The sequence below is a fragment of the Vidua chalybeata genome, chromosome 6 (assembly GCF_026979565.1).
Source record: "Vidua chalybeata isolate OUT-0048 chromosome 6, bVidCha1 merged haplotype, whole genome shotgun sequence".
Classification (NCBI taxonomy): domain Eukaryota; kingdom Metazoa; phylum Chordata; class Aves; order Passeriformes; family Viduidae; genus Vidua; species Vidua chalybeata.
In genome coordinates this window covers 30,250,345-30,274,297 of record NC_071535.1, presented here as the reverse complement: position 1 = coordinate 30,274,297, position 23,953 = coordinate 30,250,345, and the positions used below count along the sequence as shown (strand labels likewise).

At 35.3% G+C, this 23,953-nt stretch overlaps 1 protein-coding gene across 3 annotated transcripts in view; it reads right to left on the bottom strand.

Moving 5' to 3' along the window:
- Positions 1-23,953, bottom strand: part of CDIN1 (CDAN1 interacting nuclease 1) — a 126,212-nt gene that overhangs the window by 81,481 nt on the left and 20,778 nt on the right. The window contains exons 1-6 of one of the 3 annotated variants that reach the window (XM_053946363.1): positions 19,674-19,733; positions 17,940-17,985; positions 17,021-17,085; positions 13,773-13,833; positions 10,787-10,859; positions 8,641-8,712 (exon numbers count right to left, since the gene is read on the bottom strand). In XM_053946363.1, coding sequence (XP_053802338.1) covers positions 8,641-8,712; positions 10,787-10,859; positions 13,773-13,817 — 190 coding nt within the window. In that variant the 5' untranslated portion in view covers positions 13,818-13,833; positions 17,021-17,085; positions 17,940-17,985; positions 19,674-19,733. Of the gene's footprint in view, positions 1-8,640; positions 8,713-10,786; positions 10,860-13,772; positions 13,834-17,020; positions 17,086-17,939; positions 17,986-19,673; positions 19,734-23,953 lie in introns of those variants that run through there. The other 2 variants (XM_053946361.1, XM_053946362.1) reach the window with 2 other exon arrangements.

Here is a 23,953-nt window from a genome sequence, read left to right as displayed (position 1 = left end):
GTTATGTCTTCAGAGACACTAGAGCCCAAGACACAAAATATTGCCGAATCATAATATGCAGTAACGCATGTCCTCATAACGGATAACTCCTGCTCAGACTCACCTGGAACTATTACACTAATTTCTGTCCTCCTATCTCAAAAACACTGGGAGAATTAGGAGTTCAAAGACAGAATAAAATCAGTAGTGGTCTAAAGAAACACATAAAATTTGGGAAAAGAAACATTTACTTTAGAAGACACAAAAAAAGGGATACCAAAAAAGACAATGCCTGCTTACCATTTCTGCTGTGTGTCAGAACACGCATAGGAATTCTGAAGAAAGCATTTAAATTTAAACCTTTTTTTTATGCAAAGACACATGATGTTTATCAGGGTCAAAGATGTCACAGGATTTTAAAATGCTGGATATCTAGCAATGTTAGTTTTCAAAATTATAAGGAAACCAAGCAATTCTCAAAAAAAGGATCAGCATTTTGGAAGTGATACGAAACAAAAGCAGGTTTTTAAAAATTTCTTTTAAGAATTTCTTTGGGACACAAAAAGATCGATGGGTAAAGGTTATCGGTAAGTGCCTGCTGGAGGGCAGTTAGAAGAAATGCATTGTCAGTGAGTTTTCTGAAAACTATAATGACTAGCTGCTCATTCACTACCACACCAGCAGGATGAGGGAGAGAACTGGAAGGGTAAAAGTGAGAAAACTCACAGGCTGAGATAAAGACAGTTTAATATGGAAAGCGAAAAACAGGGAAAGTAAAACAAGGAAATAATTCATTGCTTCTCAAAGGCAGGCAGGTGTTCAGCCATCCCTTGGAGAGCAGGGACCCATGATGGGTAACAGTGACTTGGGAAGACAAAAACCATCACTCCAAATGTATCCCCTTCCTCCTTCTTCCTCTCACTTTATTGATCTTGATGTCACATGGTCTGGAATATTCTTTTGTCAGCTGGGGTCACCTGTCCCAGCTGTGTCTCTTCCCAGCCTCCCATGCACCCCCAGTTTCCTCACCAGCCTGACAGTACAAGAAGCAGAAAAGGCCTTGTCGCTGTCTAAGCCCTGCTCAGCAATAAAAAAAAAAAAAATCTCGGTATCATCAACTCTGTGTTCAGCACAAGTCCAAAACACAGCCCCATACCATCCACTTGAAAATAGTTAGTGCTACTCCAGCCAAAGCCAGCATACCCACTAAACCAAACACTTTCTCCTTCAGAGAAAAGAAGAGAAAAACAAGAGATGTAGCCATGCAGCTTAACACACAACTGGAAGGCATTCAGATATCATAGAATATATGGAGGATAGATCCTATATTGAATGGAAAAGAAAGCAAATTGCATGAAAAATCCCAAAATTTGTGTACATGAACAGATCGAAATCAAATAAGAATTCCCTAAAAAGAATAAGCAATCAGTAAAATAACATGCACACCATGCGGACGGGAAACATATTCCCTACTTCACTGGAGAAAACAATTGGGAACAATTTTAATTTTTAATTAAGAAAAAGTACTGTAACTCATTTATTAAATATGTTTTGAATAGCTCTATTTTGAACTAAGGTCAAAATATGATTCCTAGATTCTCAAGCTATGACGTAAGATTAGCTTTATTGATCTTCTGTGTTATTTGTTACAGCTCTCAATCATTATTTTGACAGTTTTATCATACTGTAATAGACTTCCTTTTAGATAATTACAGTTACTATGTTCAATTTCAGTCTCCTGTAGGCCTTTTCCTCTAGATAATCACACTAGATTCCTCTAGATCTTGTTTCTTTCATACATATGCAATAAAGTTTCAATAACAGTCTTAATTATTTTAACAGCATAATCTTAAGGCTTACCAAACAAGTTCAAGAATCAATTATACAAGAAAACCTTCATCCTTAAAATCTCTCAAGAAATTTATTTTCTAAGTACTGAACATGTACTTTAGCAAAACTTTAGCAAAAACAAAACAAAAAGCAGAACATGTAACATTTATGGACCATAAAAGTTACTAAATCTTGTTAAGTTGTATACATCTCATGTTTTAGTTTATACCTATTTCTAATCTTCCATCATGTCACTACTGTCTACAGCCTATCTTCCTAATAACATCCCCACAGGTACCAGTAGGCTGCTCTTCTTTCCTTGTGAAACCATCTCTTGTCCCAGCTGAATAATGCCTGGCTCCCACAGCCTTCTCCCACAGGGGAAGTGCTCCATCACCTTTGCTATCCCAGTGGCCCTCCAGTGAACTCTCCTCAGTCCATCAACATCTCCCTTTTACAGCTGTGGTTTACTGCAGAAGGAGTCCAGAGTTTTTCTGCTCAGCTGAATAAGTCTCAAAGGCATCAGAGAGCACAGTACTGACTGTGCTGCAACCACAAAACAATGTGACTGAGTAAAGCTGGGATGACATATCTTCCCCTTCTGCCTAAAGGTTCTGCCTAAAGGCATTTTTTGCATAGTGTAAACCACCTAAATTATTCTTTTAAAAATCAGAAGAAATCTCAGCTGGCAGCATTATACTTTGTTGACCTGCTTACTTTCTTCTGATTTTCAAAGAGTGGTTTCCAATCTCTTTAGTCAAAGAAGTGATTAAACTTAGGTAGTTATTGCTTGAAGGATCTGTATTTTTTGGATTAAGGAGACCTAAAATGAAAAGAAAAGAAGTTTGTTTTATTTTAACTGAACGACTAAACATGTAACCTAAATAGAGTTTTCAGGGTCATGGATCCTACATGGGAAAAAAAAATCCTAACATCAGCTTTCAGCAAATTGATTTTTATTGGGTTTTAAATATCTTTTTCAAATGCTTTTTACTGTTTTCTTTGGTGTTTTTCATTGTCTTAAGATAGTCCTGAGGATGTCAAATACTTGGATCACCCTTTCAGACGACTGCCCCTGTGTTTTGCTGTATAGTCACTTTTTAACTGAGATGTTTTAGTGACACTCTTCAGGTACACTGCATTTGGCACCCCGTTTATTTTTATGCTTTTTTGCTTAAGCAGTCAATTCTGAAGCAGAACGAAGTTAAGCCATGCACTGCTTTTTTAGCACCTTCAATATGAAGTACCTGGATGCTGTAGTTACTTGAGACAAAACTGATGGCAAGATGTTCCAGGGATTTAATACTCACACTTCAGCAAAGTGCTGCATATATGCTAGGGGAAGGTCTTAAGAAAAGTTCAAATTGAGTTATTTACAATGAACAGCATCCTTAGAGAAGACAGCAAGGCCCATTCCTACTGCTATTGATAAACTAAGGCTGAAGCTGCAATATTTACACAGATTTTATTAACTCTGCTATGGAAGTAACACATCTCATGCTGAAGAATGTTTTCCTCTTGTGAGTTCAAAGATATGCAATTCTACAAACAGAACCAACTTAATTTAGTTGATGGCCATGACCATAAAACTGAGGTGACATTGCTCAAGGAGCTCGCCAATGTGCAACGTTTAACACCAAGTATGCATATACCAAGTACCTACTTAAGACATAGGCTTGCTCTAGTATATTATAGAAAGAGAAGTTGGAATAGTCCAAAGAAAGGAAAGTTTTAGGATTTGAAGGCAAACAGCTTTTCTCAGCAATACTATTTCAAGAAAAATTCTCTCCAGCACCCATTTATCAATGCACTACTGAGGCTGCATTCATCAGACGTTTATACAGAAATGGGAAGACTGAACCTTGCTCAGTGTTATGGAAAAGCTGAATTTTCTCTGAAAAAGTGGACAATAGACTTACAGAGGTTAAGAAGAAAAATTGCCTTTCATTTTGTGTTCATCCATTTTTCCCTTTCTAGCTTAAAGAGGAAGCAAGGAATCGGCATGTGTGGATTCAGAAGTGTCTAGCCCTCACGAATCCATGCCTGTCAAGTTTACAATTGACTTTTTGTCTTTGCTTTGATACAAAACTGCCACAGGTCTGTGGCCAAGTTAATTAACCTGCTCATGGTTCAAATATTTATTTTGCAAACTGAGAATAGTATTTGGGCCAAAACTCAAGAATGGCCACTGAATAAGCCACTATTTCAAGAACATGAAGAAGGTGGTATGTAGTGCTTAGAAACTTGGTCATGTAAGCATCATTCACTTCAGTTGTGCATGCTCACCAGAGTAAGTGGAAGCAAAAATATTTTAGTGAAAAATATTTTAGTGAAAAATATTTTTAGTGAAGCACCCCTAGTCTGTCTTTTCTTTACAAGAAAAGAAAAGACAGACTAGGGGTGCTTCACTAAATTATTGTCAGTATTCATTTTGAAAACACACAGTAGAACTGGTGACATGAAAACTATTCCTTTGCATTGTAGACTCATTCTCCTGTTTCTATTGCACTGTTGGCAATAAGGTACTTGTATGTATCCAATTTAGGGATTCTAGAATCACTCCAATTTCTTCAACAATAGTTTTAATTAATTTGCCAGTTTTCACTATAAGAGAAATTTGCTTTGAATACCTGCATGAGACCTGTTCTGTAACAGCATCCCTACATGACACACTATTACAGAGCAAATAAAAAAATCAAGTTGTTAACAGTCAGTCTCATAGTGAAAAATAAATAGTTCAAACGAGAAAAAGTGAAATACTGACAAGCAGATTAAAAAAAAATGGGAGCGTAATGCAATTTCAGAGGCAGAATCCATTCTGGACATAGAAGTAGAGGAATATTTTGTGTTTTAAAGATGTAGAATTTGTTTTTACTACTTCAACTAATCAGCTTTGAGGGCTGTCCCTATCCCACTGCTTTCCCTTCTCACCAATGCAACTAAAGCAATACAGATGCTTCCTATAGTCAAGCAAGAGATAAACAATAATGAGATATCTAAAACTTTTGGTTCTTCCCAGAGAAAGAACTTCTGCTTGTGAGAGGACAGCTTAAATATCTGGTATACTTCCTCTCCATACCTTTGTAAAAATATTCTGCCTTATCAGTATGAAATCAAAGACAGGAAGATGGAAAAAGCGAAAAGTTAAGAGCAATTTCAAATGCTTGTTTAGAACTACTATCATTAGTCAGTGCTAAAAATGAGACTTTCTCAAATCTATGTGTTAATAATATGTGTGCAAATGCAAGGAACCTCTAATTCATGTCATTTTATCTTTTGGAGCAGTCAGTCAACAGAATGCAAACTTAATAGACCACAATCAGAAGCCACTGTGCAAAAGATTCTTAAGCAAAAAGCTCTTGCTTTCAGATACTAGTTGGCATGAACAAAATTTCATCCATGTGGAAAAACACATGCAAACAAGAACAACAGAACATTGCCAAGACCTACTGTGCACTCGCAGTTTTTACTAGAAAGCAACCTACTGTAACTTAAGTTTTTGCAAATTCAATAGACATAAAAATGAAGACAGTGTTACATTCAAGATTGTTTTTATAATCAGCAACATATTGCAATCAGTGTTTTCAGAGCCTAAAAGACTAGTGATTTGCCTTCTTGAATGTCTATATTTTTCAGGCACTTAGCAAATCCTCTTAAATGTATTTTAACATAAATCCAGGTTACTTGCCTGAAAACAAATCTTTGCTTCCATGGATTCTGCATTAGTTCACTCTGATAATTAGTCAATGTTAATACATTTCTGGAAGATGAAGTGCATTCCTACACTGTATATACCTCAGGTAGAAAACACCGTGTAATAAGGAAAAATGTGAAATAAGACTTAATCAAATGTATATTTTAATTCCTGGAGAGTGAAGCAATTTGAGATTATTGCAAAAGAGCTTCTTCAGAGTTGCAAATAATTTCTAAAAGTTATGTATGTCTTTTTGGGAGAGGTGATACAACTCTGAAAATAATTTTATGTATGTTAAGCATTGTCGACATACAAGGAACTCGTATTTAGGCAATGTTCAGGATAGACAGATTATGTTATGAATGCTGCATAGATATACTTGACAATTTTGAAGTCACAGCTTTTAATCACCTTTTACTAAAAATAGTTTCTAAAATTCAGTAATAGTTATATCTCTACTGTGCAGTTTGAAATGCTGCAGAATGCTTGTTTCAGAACTGTTGTCCAATTTGTTCCTGCCGTCTGTCTTCACTGGGCTAGTTGACTGTAGATGTTGATGTAATTCAACAGATACCAGCACTGCTCTGCACAACTGCTCAATACTTTATAAGCTTCAGCATATAAAAGGCATCTTGTTTCTTTTTAAAATTCACCAAGAGCTGAGTGTAGAAAGCCTGATGATACTAATTTACCTTTTCAAGCTGTTTATTCAAGAGCTAGGAAAAGCAGAGGAAGATGGAAGGATATTTTGACCTTATCTACATGCTAATAATCCACAGCAGGTAGTCATAGAGAAGCAGCTTGAGATTGCATTTTACATTATTATCTAAGTGTAAATAAAAAGAGGATGGAAAAGGTAAGATTAAAGAAAGGTGTAAGATTCTCTCCTTCTTCTTCTTTATGTAGCTGCTATCAACAATTTCCATTCCTGTTTGCCATTTTCAACAATGACCTGGAGGATGCAAAAGACAACCAATCAGGAGGCAAGGCTGGCTGGCATTCAGATGGACCTAGACAGGCTAAAGGGTGGGCCAGCAGGAATCTCATGAAATTTAGAAAGGGTCAATGCGCAGTTCTATACCTGCGAAGGAGGAATCCCAGCAACAACACAAGCTGAGATGGATTGGCTGGGGAGCAGCTTTGCAGAGAAGAACTTGGAGGCCCTTGAAGGTAGGCCAGCAAACTGAATACGAGCCAGTACTGTGTTGTGGCAAAGAAGATGGACAACAGCAACTTGAACTTTATGAAAAGGAGCAGAGCGAATAGATTGAGGGAAGCCATAATCTCCATTACTTAGCATTTATTAGACCATAACTAGAATACTGGTTTGCACCACAGAATTCAACAACTGGAATTCAATGTCTTAAAAGGATTCTAAGTACAGAATTTATCTATTTTAACAACATCATTGACTTTATTTTTTCCTTTTAGGATACAGAGATAACTATAATACGTGATGTTACATTTACAAGGTTTCATTACGCTTATGTAAGGCACCACCTCTCCTTGGCCCCAGAGTTTTGTTTGGAGTTAATCTTCCATAAATTTATAGAATAATCTGAGAGCTCTAGTAAGGTAATAGGAAAAAGAATTATTATAGTGCTTGGTTAAATAACCTGTTTTGAACTTGATTAAGTCAAAGGATACATAGAGCACATTCTTCATATTGTACAGCATCCCAAAACAAATTGAAGGTGGCCACAAACTGAAAACTGGCACACAAGGCTCTCCTGCTCACACCCAAATAGTGAAAACACTAAAAGGATGTATTTTATTCACAGAAACTGTGAACTTGTCATTTACGACATATGGAGTCATGGCTATTATAGCAAAATTGTCTTTTGATATACTTAGAATGAGCAGTATAGAGATCAATTCTAAGCTCTATTACTTTATGCAAAAGAAAACTAAGAGAATTCAAGATTTTTTTGATTGCAACAACAATACACCGTTTAAATAGGGAATTTGGTGTGATACTACAGTAATCTCTACCTCTAGATCAAAGTTACTGGAAAATGAAAAATAAAAGGCTATCAAATCAAGAAGATTGTTTTCTGGAATGGAAGAAAACTAGGCTACAATGTGTAAAACTTTCCACTGTACTGAATTCCACCCTACTTAAACTACCTGGGCAGAATTTAAGTCTACTTTCCACATTTAATTTAAAAGAAATGCTGAAGGTATCATACTGGTATTTACTCTAAATTTTCTAATGACAAGCTCCTTTCCTGGTACTACAGGTCACCTGGTAGAAAACTTGTCTATCATTAGTATTGTCATCTTTCTATAAAAGTATCTTTTTTTCCTTTGGCAAATAGAAATTAAGATGTTCCTGCTCAGTGATAATTCTATTTCCATATTCCTTAGCACACAGATTTACTCTTCTAGGTACTGATTATTCAGAAACAAAAACTCCTTCCCAAAAACTTCCACTTTTAAGACACACATACTATAAACAACTTTGACCTAATACAACATGCTGAGTTTAAAAGGGAAGCCAAAACACACTTTCTTTCTATTCTAAATAGATTATTGTAAAGTGGTTGTACATCTTTTTAAAATACTATTTGTGTTACATGAGGTCTTTTAATCCTTTGCACTGTGTAATTCTATGGTTTAAATTCTTAATACAAGAGAGTCAAAATTTTTTTTTACTTTTTAAAGTAGAGCAGTGCAATTACTATTGCACTGCTCTACTTTAGTAAAGACCTGCTTTATTTGAATGGAGCATTGCTGGAGCAATAAGCTGTGTGTTTCTCCTCATCCCTCTCATCCATACATTTCTGTAGAAGCAAAACAATTTAGAACTATGAATTGATTAGTGAAAGTAATAGTACAGCTACAGTACTTTCCTCTCCCTGTGGGAAAGCTTTTTTCAGTTTTAAAGGGGAAAAATTAAAAATACAAAACCAAGACTGACTGAGACTTGCAGCTCATTAAAGCTGGGGTGATTTCCACTATACAGAATTCTATTGATCTCCATAGTCCACAGTAGACAAAAAAGTGTGGTCAGGGAGGGGATGATGGATGCCTCTGCCAATAGCACTGAACAAACCTGTTAGCTAATTGCTACCAAAGACAATTATCCCCGCATTGTTTCATAATGGAAACACATTACAAAACTCTAATATACACACAGGGAAATTTGATGATTTGACTGCGGAGCCATGTGCATTGAATCTCATTGCCGAAGGCCAGCCAGGTCACTGCTGTGAGGGGAAGAAAGTGTCAGAATAGAAGCCTGAATATCTCACAGCTCATTCTGTAAAATGAGTTTAGCAACTCCACAGTACTGTAACAACACTGCAATTCCCCTGCCACACCCACACATATAATGTACAACACAAGGCATGTATCTTTTAATGAAAATTAAAAAATAAAATGTACTATGAAGGACAGAATATTTTTATGTAGTACAACTAAAAGCCAATGCCAAAACTGATTCTTCACAGTTTTGATCACCATAAAAGATTTTTCATCATTCCACATTTAGATTACAAGTCATATAACAAACAGTGACAGCCATATAACAAACAGTGACTTCACCGTGTTTTATACAGTAAAATCTACACCCCAGTCAAGTGTTGCAAATTCACTTTGGAAAAAACCCTCAAAATAGATCACAACAAAACTGTCACTGAGTTAAGCAGCTATGAAATCTAAAAATGCTCCAAAATAAGGATTTATTTCATTATATCTAATTACAGTGTAATTCAAGAACACAGCACTATATAAACAATTTGTATCCTATCCCCAGAAGCCACATTCTTAGAATGCCTCTTTCTAAACATGTTTCTAAATGTGCTTGTGCTCCTTCCTGGCACACTCGCTCAAGACACCTAGTTCTAGCAACACAATTGTATGAAATCTGGAGTACAGTACAAAAATTATATTCTGTTTGACTGTGCAGTATAAGACGACACAAAACAAAAATAAAATTACTTAAGATATCATTATAAAGATTAATTAATAGTCAGAAAATTTTATGATTAATTTTGCTTTACTGTGCTTGTACTGCTCTCCATTGGTCAGCCTACCTGCTTCAGAATGTGCAGACTACTATTTTGACAGGACCTGGATAGCAGTAGGTCCAAAGCAATCAGAAGGTTGACTTTGACAAATGGTGGTGCTGCGGCGAAGTTGAAAATAACACACATCCACTTTAATCTCTTTCTTGATTAAATCGAAACCATACCATTCTGACATCATGTGATTTGCTCATGAAGCATCACTGCAGGTTACTTTAGAGGCTACATCTATTGAAATGATATTGAATTTTTAGGGGAAGTACTTAATTCATTCAAATGAAACCTTCAGAAGGTAACTGGGCCACCAGTCACTGATAACTGTAAAGATTGAAAGAAAACCAAAGGAAAAATCCCTGACAAAATCCACCATATGCTACTGCATGATATTTTAGTAGGTATTATCTTTTGCTTTCAAAAAGAGAAGATTATACACATAAAGCATATTCTGAAGCTTTTTACCTATTCTGCCATAGTCAAGCTCCAAAGGTAAACATTACACTAGGTAATAAAAATGCAGAAGATGAAATTGTCTTTTTTACATGAGACTAGGCAAATATTTATGGGGCAGTTGACAAACTCCTGCCTAGTAAAAGAGCCAGCACTGAGAGCAATTACCCTGATATTCATGACTCACTTTGAATATCACATTGAATATTACTCATAAATCTTTTACGAGCACATCCCCAGAGCTCACTTAACAGCCGGTTTTAATCATGCAGTTGACACAGAGAAAATAACAAAATGTATTTTTTCAGTGGCAAATTAATTTAGGCTTGAACCTCCTCCTGTAGCTCTATTCTTTTCTTCCCTTTCATTCCATTTTTTTATTTTCTAGTACTGAGATCAGTTAAATGCACTTCTGTATACACTAGCAACATTTCTGCAAAATTAAAAGCGGCTTAGGTTTATTTTAGGAATTACTGTCAGCAATTACTGACTTCTAAAACACAGAATTTTAAAAATATAAATTTGGTATGAGCCCCATACCCTTTATTTTACTGGAGGAACAAATATTCTGGAAATCTAAGAGGAAAAAGATTTGTTTAAAGAGTATTAAATTGTGGCTGCTCTTCTTACATACAGTTTAACTGTCATTAACTGATGAACATACCAAACTTAAAATGTTACCCTTGTTATCTCACTTCCAGTGTTGTTGTGATTATTTTTCTATCGTAGTCAGAAGAAAAGTGGAAACAAAAAGTATTTTAAAAATAATAAAATACAAAAGAAAAAAAAAGCCAGCTAAGATACTTACGGATGGCTTGTTCTTTCTCTTGTAGAAATCTTTCCAACACAATACGAGCCATCAATGATGGGGCAAAGTCCACCTTAGCCCAACAAAAACAAAAACAGTATGTCAGGAGGTAAATGCATTTAGATGCACACCTGTCAGAACTGTACTATATTTGTAGATTAAAATTAATGAGCAAAATAGAGGAAAGAGGATCTTTTTCCCATTATCGAACTCAACTATTTGCACCAAATGTGTGGTAGTAATCCACAGTACCAGTGAAAAACCAAATAAAGTAGACAACATAAAATCCTGGTTATTATATTTGTACATTTTGCACGTGAACCACTCTTTGTAAAAGATGACCATGAAATCCCTTTTATAAGGTTATCCATCACGGAAAAAAAGTGGTGATCCTTTCCTATGTATGAATCCCTGTTCATGTGGTACCCATCAAGTGATACCACATATCCTTAGCATCAATATCTCTAGCAGATGTGTTGAGCTTGGTCAAAATTACTTCAGAGTTTATATTTTGATTTTTAACAAAGCTAGCCCTTCATTTCAACTTTTCTTATATGTATGAAAAATGTATAACCTAGTTGCTCCGAAAATTAGATACCATTAAAATACTGCTTTATTGAATTTTAACTATGAGACAGAAAAACTTGATCACACATTGTCACAATGAATTTTTCTTGACATCTTTTCAAGTTCACTGTTAGTGCAAAAATTTTATCAGGATTTAGTAACTACACAAAATGGTAACTCCATTTGTGCATACATATTTTTCCAAATATGTATGTACTTGGATGGCCTTAAATTCCCCAAGTAGAGAGAAATGCTTTCCATGGAGCTGCTTATTTCCAGTAACCCACATCAGAGCTGACACATGAAAAATGGTGAAATTACTGAAGGTAGTCCAGCCTGAATAAGGACTACCTTATTAGTTCAGGTACTTGCATCGCCCTAATTTTCATATTAATCATGTGTCCATCTTTCTTTGAAATAGGGCCATCATGCTTCATGTCAGAATTTAGCATGTAAGTAAAATTCATAGTGCTTCAAATCTCACTTGAAAATATTTGCATGAAGAGAACAGTGACTAATTTTATTGTTAGTAACAGAAATGTGATTTTAGTCTTTTTGTACTACATATATAATATGAACAGCTGACAAATAATTTCATTTAAAAAAAAGACTTAGAAGTACTTTTATAAACCCTCAAAAAACATCCCCAAAAGATAACAATATGGAGCTTTTCCTATTTAACAGAGCTGCTACATACTGTAATACAGCTATGTTATATATTTCTCATCAATTTTTACAGTTTCCACTGATTAAATATATATTGACTCATAAAGTATTACCATTACATCAATTGTCAGCAGATGCAAGAGTATGTCATTTAAATATTAACTATCACATAAAAATGGCAGCTTGATTGTTTGGAAGCAGTAATCTGGTGCTGGTTATTGCCATGTTTCCCTAATGCATTGGGTGGCAGTCACAAAATGCATTGCCTTTCTGATATACCTGCTACTACAAAACCAGAAACAAATACGTTTTTTATGTATCTCCCCTTTCTCTTAGACTTAATTTTTATTTATTTCTGAACTGCAGATATCTTTGATCTGAATTGCAAAAATGCATTAGTGAAATATAAACAAAGATATGCTCACTGGAGTCAGAAATTATATGCATCATCTCTAAATCAATGCGAAAAATATACAAAGAAGCAGTAACAGATATATTACTCTGTGCTTGAAATATTTTTATGACAGTTCCCATATAATATGGGTGCAATATATCATCCATTGGGATGTTTACCTAAATTCTTAGTAAGATTGTACTTATTTATGTAAAGTACATTCTATTCTCAGTACTTCAAGACTTGTCTTTTCCAGAGACGGCAAGAAGCTACACATTACCACTAATTTGAAATAAATTCTTGATTCTATGCTAACTGTACGATCAGGTCACACAGACACTTCACAGACCATTAAAACCTTCAAGTAATTGATAGGTAATCGCTCATTTGCTGGCTGCAGCAATGTACATGAGAGAAAAACCATTCTTTTTTACTAATGTAACATGTAGAACTTGCTGCTATTGCTACACTTAATGTTCACAGTGCCATATCATTTTTAATGCAAACACTCATTTTCTGCTTCCTTCTTACATTTTCTATTAAAATGCAACACAAAACAGCATATATTTCATTCTATCCCTTTGAGGATTGCATAAGCAGTTCCAGGGCGTATCAACTATTGTACTGTTACTATTACAGTAAATAAATATTTTAGAGTTTAAAAACCAGGTATTTCATCAATTAATTTTTTTCTAGGAAACTACCTGCCATTTGTTCAAACTTTTTACCTCTTCTTTAATGTAGTGCTAAGATAGCAGTTTTTAATACAAATAACACCTTGTATAACAAGGCAAATTCATATTCTAGTTAATAAACAGCATCAATAAATTTGTCAAGACTTTAATGGCATCCATACAGAACTTTTCATACACTGAGGAATTTATTCTCCTAAAGTGCTTTATCTTAAGCAGTTTCATTAGCCATCCTCTAATCCATATGAACAGAAATAAATGGAGTCAGGAAAATTATCTGTTTTAAGCCTTCCTATTACTAAGAAATAGTAATAACTTAGATGGGTTTTGTTATTAAAGGCAAGGAATCAAACTGATACAACTCAGTTTAATCAATGTAAGAATTTTTAGCAAGTTTACGCAATAAAGACCTGCAGTCTTTTGGAAATTTTCAGCAAAATACAAATTTGCCTTGAAGTTAAAAGACTAATTACATGAACTGATTTATTAATAAATGTGGCTTTTTGTCTAATTATTTTAAGTACTAACAGACTGGGGAACCATTTTACATGTCTAATGTGCCCTGAAACCATTTTTTTTAGGTTAATCACATTTCTCACTAAAGTCACTATAGATATGCCCCTCAGGTTTTACACTGGAAGATTAAAGAAAAAAGAAAGATGATTACCTCATTGGCCAGGTCCAGTAATACTGGGGCAGCTGCATTTTTCATCACCCCATTCAGGTACCTAGACAAGACAAAGCCAGGTAATTTTGCAGTGGCAAGAAAAGACCAGTTTATACATGTCAGCATCCCTTGTGAATCTTTTTCATTTGAGGGAAAACACCCCATTACAGAGTATTTAATGGGAAATCTTTTAAAAAGTAAGTATTTTAAGCAATCACTGTCTCTCCAGGGTTGTCTCCTATTCTATTAATCTGCAAAATATATCCATCTCAATGAAGGCACTGGTAAAAAACCCAATATATCAAGAAATTAAAAAAAATGGGGCTTAATGACACATAAATAAATTATATCTGTACTACTCAAAGATGCATCACAGACAAATAAACCTCTATTATTCACAATAAAGATTTTTGGTTCCACATGACCTCCAACTATGAAGATGGACTGTATATCTTATCCAATTCACTGGTACACACAAAAACAAAAATTCTCAAATTTATTCCAGATTTTATCAACTGGGCAGTAATTTAAATACTAAAGGCTTACTTTAGTGAAATCAGTCTAACAATTAATATTCTACAAAGAAAACAAGAAATATTTAGGATCCAATAAAGGTTGATAGAAAGTCATTATCCTATCAGTGGCAAAGGCTTAATGTTTCTAGTTGAGGGTATTACAGAATGATGTTTCTGACCATCAATTCACACAATGTCGCTTTCCTCACTTCTGTTACTTTCACTGCTTGATATTTACGTTTCGATAAAACCTGAAACCTGTGTTCTGAAGCTGACGGGAAGGAGCTATGATATTGGAAGCCACTTTGTGCTTTGCAGCCATGTGGAAAAGAACAATAGTTACCAACATTTGAACCTGCTCGTTTATCCTATCTGTATTCACACAGCACATCATTACTGACATCGTTAGAAGGCCACAGCCTTTCCAGCTCTATCATTATCTATCCATCAGAAGACACTCTTCTGCTCATTAGTTACAGACATTAAAATTCTTTATCATTTTACCTTTCTGTGGAATGGGTGGCACACCTTTATAAAACCCCTTCAAATAAGATTAGATAGACGGCTTTTTGCTTGCAAGTTATTCTGAAGCTTTATGAATTAAGGAAATGAAAAAAGCTTTTTGCTGGAAACTATTTCAGTTACACATAAAAAAAAAAAACCCACAAAACATGTTTAAACATTGTAAATTTAAAACAGAAGAAAATGAGATATCATACACAAAATATACAACCAGGAAAATGTACTTGAGATTAAAGTTCTCAAACATGAATCTAGATCATCGAACAGCAGTAGTGAGAATGAAGTAAATTTCTGTCATATATTTCTAATGCTTCTGTCAACTCCATTATAGACTAACAGGTCTCACATGCTGATGGCAATACAGTTCTGAAAACTTGCTGATCCTTCTTGTACTTTGTGCTTGCCTAAGTTTCAGACTAGTAAGTCTCAGCCAAGTAGAAGAAACTACTCTACTCAACTATTTTACTTGCCCCTAACAGGGACCACTGGAAATGTCTACCTTCAAAACCTGGTAGCTTCTGATCTAAGAAAGCAATGACAGCACAATTATCTGCTTGTATGTTGGCAGAAATACTAAGGAGCATAGCACTCAGTCTGGGGTTTACAGCAGTAAAGTGGATGTTACAGAAGAGCAGAGGAGAAGACATGTTTGTCATATTTATGCCTGAAGTATTTCAAAGTGGCTTCTATCTCAAGTTGTCTGCTTCTGTAGCCTCCTATACATACTACACAGTAAATCTATTAAAACAGGACTGAAATGAGTTTTTTAGCTATTGACCAGAACATCTCTGATTTTAAAACATGCGCATTTTACTCAGCCATGTTAATACACTTGCAGAATGACATACTCAGAAATAGCATAAAGAATGATTTTCCCTACCACTACCACACAGCTTCATACATAATGCATTAGTTATGTACTGCTATCATACTTCAGACTACAGAAGAAGACAGGAGACCAAATCCTCCTACCTGATGTGAGACAAACTTAATCATACCTACTACCCTACTGACACCACTACAACTGCTGCTTTGCATAAAGCGAAATCTTGTCCTGTGTTTTAGGTTGAAGTTTCAGGCTGGAACTAGTGATTTACAGATACTCTAAGAAAAGGCTTACTTATGCAGCAGTTACAATTACCACAAGCCACTTCACTAAAACTGTGCTAGTGAAAAATAATTAAAAGTAGTACTGTATATGTATGTTATCAGCATAACAAGATTTAAAGCCAATATTCTTCCTAAACAAGAATCAACCCTAGGAAAAGCGTGATGCGATCCAGTACAAATTTTACAAAACAATACAACTACTAAAAAACCAAAATCAAACACCCAAACTAGTGCACTTCACACTAAATATTCTAAACCAGTGTCTGATATAATCAGGCTGTGGTTAAGTTTTAAATACATTACTTTGGCAGAAGCACCTTTAATTGTTTACAAATGAAGGCTCTTTGTTTATTTTCTTGATTTATACAGATTAGTATTAAGCATGAATATCACACATCACAAGTATGAATTCACTTGCCATGCATGCTCTTCAGATATGTCAGTCTACAAAGTAGTATTTTAATTGCATATCTTTACCTGTTATCACTATGCCCCAATTATGTCACTGGAGTATTTTTAGTAAAGCCTATGGAACTAACAGAAAAACTACAAGGTGTAGCAAGCACAGTTTATTAGCTTAAGATGCAAACAATTGTAAAATGACATAAAGGTTTTCATCCTCCCTTAAAAACTATTTCTGACACTTCTGTTGATAAAACAGGAGTGATCTAAAAATTAGTGCTTTAACTGGCAATACATGAATATGTAACTTTTTGTAATGTAACACGGATGTTGTTTTAAACAAGCACAACAGAACAAGCTCTCTTGCTGTAAAGAAGTCATCAAAATCAGTCTTGACACAGAAATCCTAAAAATTACAAACTATAGGCAATACATAATAAATGCAATCACATACACTGGAAAAAATATTTGCTTATCCTGACTTCGAGACAGGGAAGTAAACTCTTTCTTAATCAGAATGACCAAATCCTGAAAAATTTCTGTATTTCCAGTGAAAAACATTTTTATGTGAACCATTCTGTATTCCCAAATTCTTAATTTATTGTTATATAAAATCAGCTTCATAAGCTAATTTACTCACAACTGCTGTAAAAATCAGTAGCTATGATGAGAGTCTTAACTGGGGTGGGGAGGTCATACCTTTGGTAGTAAGTTTCGATAGCTTCAGCAGTGTGATGCTTGGCATGTGTTCTTTTGATTTGTTTCTAGAAAAATGAAAAAAACAGGACTTTTACAAAGGTGTCATAGATCAAAACAGAAGTCATGACTACACAAACACACAACCCTTGGCTACACTTTTGATAGATGTGAACCATGCTTTTAGATTCCATACAGAAATGACATTCAATCTACCTATTGAATTGAACATCTTCAGACTGTACTGCAATGTACCACATGTAAAAGGCAGTAAGGTCACAATAATTGAATCTAAATAAGTTTACTGAAGGCTGCTGAGGGCAAAGAAAAACTTGTTCTCTCTTTCAACCTTTGTATTAATTTTCCCTCAATTCAATTCCATCTAAGTCTGGTACACTCTAGTTTTACAATTCAATTGGCATTTTTAACCAGGAAGAACATTGCTTAAAAACAACTTATTTGAAAAACTACAAAAAGTAATTCCATAGAGACTTGCCACTTGACTGACACCTGTCATCTCATGATAAATGACTCCATTTTCTGCCTCTCTTGCCTTCTGCCACTCCAGCAATGGTCATTTATCATCATCTCTGTCAGCAATGGAAAGCAGCACTGACAGTGCAAGTCAGCAAACATTTAGCACATGGAACCACGCAACACAGGGAAATTATTATTGTCAGAATAATAATGGTTTAGCATAATTTATTACAGGTCCACCAAATAAGCAAAGGCTAGATGTTATTAGACAGATGGATGGGTAGGCTTGGCAGCCATCCACTGAGACTCAGGCGGTGCTTGATGTGGAAAAAGGAACATCCTCCAAACCAATCAGAAAGCTGGCAGTTCAATTACAAAGAAATAAAGGGACATTCATCATTCAATTAGGCACCTGTCAACCCTCACAAAGGAGAAAACTTCTAACCTGGTACTCCTGGGAGAAGATGCTCAGCAGAGTGGACTGCGATTGACTGGAACAAATAAAAGAAGGACAAAGTTAATTACTGGAGTGCACTGCAGAGAAACAAAAGAGAAGGGAGCTTCAAAGGTAGGCCTGCTGCCCTGTAATCTAACAGAACATGAAAACAAGTGTGGAAAAGTTGTTCCAGATGAACACCTCAGACAAAGGCTTCCTGCTGCTAGGTCAAGGAGAGAGCGTATGAGGGAGGGGAGGAAAATATAGCAAGAATTTCAAATCAAACTAGTATATTGTTTGGGTGATTCAACTTCAGAACCCAAAAGTCCTACCAGGAGCAAGTAGTGGAGCTAAAAGGTAACAGGGAAAAAAGGGAAATTAAAGCAAAATTTCCATTAAAAATTGATGGGGTTAAATTCCATCAGCAGTTGGGAACACGCCGCTTGTTCACTGGCAATGTATTGAAATTCGTTTTGTTAGCAGCAAGGGAACTTCTTCAGTAGCTGTCTCATATTCAGGTTAAAAACTTCCCCCTCTGTCAGAAGTAGCATATGGGACCAGTGGAACATTCCCACTGAAACTGATGTGCTTTGAAAATGGAAACTTTCACAGCAGGAAGCCGAGATTCCCTGGAGTCGGTCATTTCCAAAAGCTGCCATAAGCTTCATTCATCTAAGGCTCCACTCAATGTCGAACACCTGGCAATGAAGCAACCTGGAAAGTATTCTTCCCAAGTGGGAATTTTTCTCTCTGAATTGTTAACATTTAGAAAAGAGACAAGATATTTTTTTTCCTCTGAAAGGCAATCAATACCACACTGCTACTGTTTTCAATTGTCCTCTGTGGATATATCCACCTCATCACATCCTGAATACTACTAATTACTCCTGATATATTTTTCTACTACATGCAACTTGAACAAATTATAGTCTCAATAAATTGAGCTTTATGGTACAGCAAAGCATTATGAATAATTAACATTTTTTCCTTCCATTAACTTACCTACTATGGCACAGCATAGGTAGTTCAAAGATTCCACAATGTCTAAAGTCTCACTCTTCTGTCAGATTTCTTGTATGTGAATTTAACACCAGTATCGTAATTATCGTATCATAATTACATTAAAAGTACATATTCTCTCCATACATAAATGACCCTTATCCTTCCAACTGTAACACTTCAGAAGCACTAATTTAAAATAAGAAAGTCCTACTCTCACTTTCAAAAGGGAACACTGAGGCACAAACCAACTAAATGGTTGGATCAGAGTTAAACAGACAGTATGTATATGCAGCACGGTATAAAGTTACCTCTAAACCAAGCAGCTGAAGAATCAGGAACAAAGTGACTAGATGAATGCAGTGCTGTATAAAGAACTTACAAGTATGCCTTATCCATAGCTGTGCTTCCAGGCTTTTTGCCATAATTCTGTATTTTGGGCTTGTCTGCCCAGCGCAACATCTGCGTGACAGCAGTAAGCTGAGCCTTGATCTTTGGTATTCTACACATGGGACTATTCACCCTGAGTACTCCCTGAGACTGAATGTCAAAACTGTAGAAAAATGATAGCAAACATAAACTATTATATAGATTTATTAAATTAATGGATTATAGAAAAAATAATCCAATACAGTAAAGAATTAAATTTTTTATAAAGCTTCTATTAAATTCAAATAAACAGTGTTTAAATAATAAATATTTATTTAAATATACATGTGACACAGAGGCCATACAGTTACATACCACAAAACCTCTCCAAAAGGTGCACAATCCAATTATGACAACCTGCAACCTGCACATGTAATCACTAGAAGGTGAACAAAGGAAAGAAATTAAGATTATATACTTACACAGGCTATACACATACAGAAAGCTAAGATATTTCAAGCTGATATTAAAAAAAAAAAAAAACAAACCTGCAGGCTATAAATAAGTTGGATACATATGGCCACCTAATGGCACACCAGATAACTATTATTACCTTGTAGATTTACATGGTCATAATGGTAGAACTGAATTTAGAGATAGATGTGGAAAAAATCCCAGAACAGATCAGTACAGCATTTGACTAATCTCTGGTTTGAGTTCTCCTCCACTGACATAGCAATTTTTGTGGTTTTAGGCTATTCCTGGTATGTTAACTGTACTTATACTACCATTATCCTATTATACATTGACAGTGACATATCAGAAGAAACTAAGACCATTATCCCTCCCTCCCTTTACACTCCACCTTTAATGGCAGACTTGGAAATGCTAGGTTAATGACCTTGATGACCTTCAAGGTCTTCTCAAAACTATATGTTTCTCTTATTATTGTCCATTTCATTTGTCCCCTTGCTGTCCTTGGATTTTGACCTTCTTCAATTTAGTTCAACACTCCTCTGCTATGCTTCCAACTGTTCAGATAATCTAGGACTTGGCACGAATACTGAAAAAATTCATTCCAATAACAGTGCAAATTGGATATATACTGGATTGCAGTACAGAAACTTTATCACTGGGGCAAAGAGAATTATTTCAATAACACCATTCAAATAATTACAAGACTTACTACTGGATGATCTTTCCCCTTCTCCAGGAGAAGCGGATTTGTATCTTCACATGGCTGCTTCCATGTTTCTTTCGGTTAACATCGTTCCTGTCTTAAACACTAAAACCACTCATCTGCCACTCAGTGTTTCCTTGCTACAATTTCATTGAGACAACTTCCTGGCAAAATGAAGTAGCTCCTCAAAACACAGATGGAGCATCTATTGCAAGATCCCATTGAGTGAAAACTGAAACATCATAGTTTCAGAAAGCACTGAAAAAGACACTACTATGTACTTGGAGAGGGAAGAGGAGTCATGAACATGAATTGGAATAGCAAAACAGCACAACCACAACTGCTGATACTGACAGCAAGAATACTACCATAGATGTTATCATTACTTCTAGAGGAACAGCTAAATTCCCAGGGCTCCATCCATCCTCTGATACTTCTATACAAAATTTCAAAGCAACAAATGAGCAGACAAATGCACTTATCGCTGAGCTATCTAGGAAAACAAACATAACACTGAAAGTGTTTTTTTATTCAAAATAACATTTGAGTACTGTATTATTGCCTTTCATGGAATAAACTATATTGTAAGCCTCATGGCTGACTTGAAGACTAGGAATATAGATGTTTGTGACAAGCAGACACTTTTGTTGAGAAACTGTAGAGCTAAGGTACATAATTACAAATTTTCTGAAACAAACGAACAAAAAACCCAAACGTCATAATTCTGAGTACTACCTTGTTTAAACATTTAATAATCTAACCTGTTATCCCTCTTGTAGAACTAAGGATATTGTCCAGGGAAATAAGCAAATTTTTCTCTTAAGTTCTGTAGTGACAACTTTCATGGAAACATTTTCTTCTGCAATTCTAGACAGTAATGAATCTTAACTCCCAGAGCTCTGTTCAAAGCATCCAGCCTCGCTCTTTAGATATCCTCTTTTACTTGCATACTGGCATCCACAATGATGCTAATATACCTTTTGTTACTCCATGCTGATGCCAGTGGCATACTTCCATCTGAATGCTTGATGTATTTCATGCTCTTGTCAATACATAAGTGGATTTGAGCAGAAAACTGGAATCTAACGTTGGCTAAAAATGCCCATTTTTTAAAGATAAAATTACTTCTATTTTATAAAATGAAGCGTTAAGTTCTTGGTTCCAAGTGATATAAAGATATAAAAATTTGCTTGCCATAAAAAAAATAGTATTACAGTTATGAAAGTTATTTCTAATAAAACAAATCTAAAACAACATTTAGAATGGGATGCCCAAGACAGTCCAGAAAAAGGGATCAGAGAAATGATCTCTAAATACTTAGGTATCAGTCAAGCTAGAAAGAAAACTGCAAGTTTGATGCTGGGAAAAGAATATTCCCTTTGGTCAATTACTACATAAGAATAAAATTTAGACCATTCTCTTTGAATCAATTTCAGAATTTGTAGATGAAGAATGCTATAATCCCTGGAGAGAGTTTCAGAAATGTTCTGCTTTGCAATGAGTACTCATATATAAAGTAGTAACAGATAAGTTACTACTTCATATAAGGAGTTTACTGCTTTGTAGCTAGAGTAGATACAAAACTTTGGCTAAGGAGCAGCTAGTAATGATGAAAGCAATTTAATTGTAGCAGATCATCACCTCAACAAGACAGAATTGCAGATGCAACCAAGATTTGGAGTGCTGTCCAGCTTAATATTTGCTAATTACTTCAGCCTCACCAGGAGAAAATCCAAGCATAGCAAATGTTATGCAAATATTATATTATCAGCCCTTGCAAATCATGAATTCTTTACAGTTAAGATGAAACTTACAGTTTTTACTTTATTTTCTGAGATTGAAAACATGGAGTTGTAGGTGCAAACCAAGATTCCACTTGTTTCATGTTTTAGAATGAGTTTCCCTCACTTTTAACTCCACAGTTGTTGCCTAAAGTAGAAAGAGTAAAAAATCAGTTTTACATTTAATGTATTTTATCATGGAACAACGGAAGAGTATCTAAAGAGGTTTCACACAAGTGGAGACAAGAAGGAGGAAAGCATAGTCCGTAAGACAAATATGTTATATATAAACAGAATAGCTTCATTGTTTCCTTTTCATAAAATGGAATATTCCACCTTATTAAAAAGATAAATATACTGGTTAAAAATCCAAGTGTAGGGGCAGGAGCTGTGCTTCCAAAATTCAAAAGCTATTACCTGAGAAATCCCAAAGCTGCAGTGTCAAACCATCTCTCTGAAGAACATACACTGCCACTTAGCTATAGCAGGAATTCAATAAGGGGGGGAAATTGTTTCTTCCATAGACTCTACTGAGCATGCAGTGCTACCCGTATCTTTCATGACATGAAAGTTCTAAAGTTCTAGAGTAGATAGCAAGAGTCTCTAATTTTTTTTAATCTGGAAAAGAACTTTTCCTTTCCATGCGTGATAAGTTTAAAAATACTTTTACTGGTACAATACTGAGCATTAAAATAAAAGTAATAGGGCTAGAACTGTGCCAGATTTAAAGTCTAAGTGAGGAAAGAAAGATATAAATCCAAAAAATTTAAAAGTCTCGTGGTGAAAGGGGAATTCTCCTCACATCTATCCTGAAGATTCAGACCATGAATCTAAAACATATTTTTCCTGTTACCGTATTAAAGACATGAAAGAAATCCAAGCAGCCAAATTCTCATCTTCCATACTGCAAATGATTTGGAACAGGGACTCCTAAAGGGAGCAATGTTTATACTGCTTATCACAGGCTAGCTAGTCCACACCCTAATTTGTAAAAACTCTGGCAGTAATGGAATTCAAATAGATCTAGCAGCATTGTTTCAAATACATAACATGCACTGAGGCATACAGCCTCAGTGGCTTCCCAGAACTGCAGGACATGGGCAGCAAGCCCACGTAACCACAATTACACCTGTAAATGACCCAATGCCTGTCTGATGATCAAATTCCCACCTGAGAGGAGGTGACAACTAGTGGATTCTCAGAATTGTGTCAGGATTGTCCAGACAACAAAAAGGCTTCTTAGCAGTCTGAATGATTCCACAAGAGAATCCAGGAAGGCACAGGAATACCAAAGGCCTACCCAGAGCTTGTTAGGCTTATATACCTGAAGAACATGGAACAAAGGAGGCACATTGACCTCTACAATAGTTACAGCTTTAGTATTTCTTCACTGTAGCCTCTAGTGCCACAATCTTTCTTATAGTTTAGTATGATTGTGGTCATTCTCTGAAGAAAATTCTCAAAAAGCAGACTACTGTCTCTGTATACATTTGTACTTTCATCACTCACAAATCTACCAATGATTTATCAGAAGTCAGTGAATTACCAATTTAAGTTAAATCAATATACTTGTCTATATACATGTGTGTGAATATATATTTTTAAATCAATAGGTGAATTTGAATTAGAGCTTCTAAGTAACATAGAAGTACCTAAGTCTTTAGCTACAACATGCTAACTTCTATAAAGTGGCC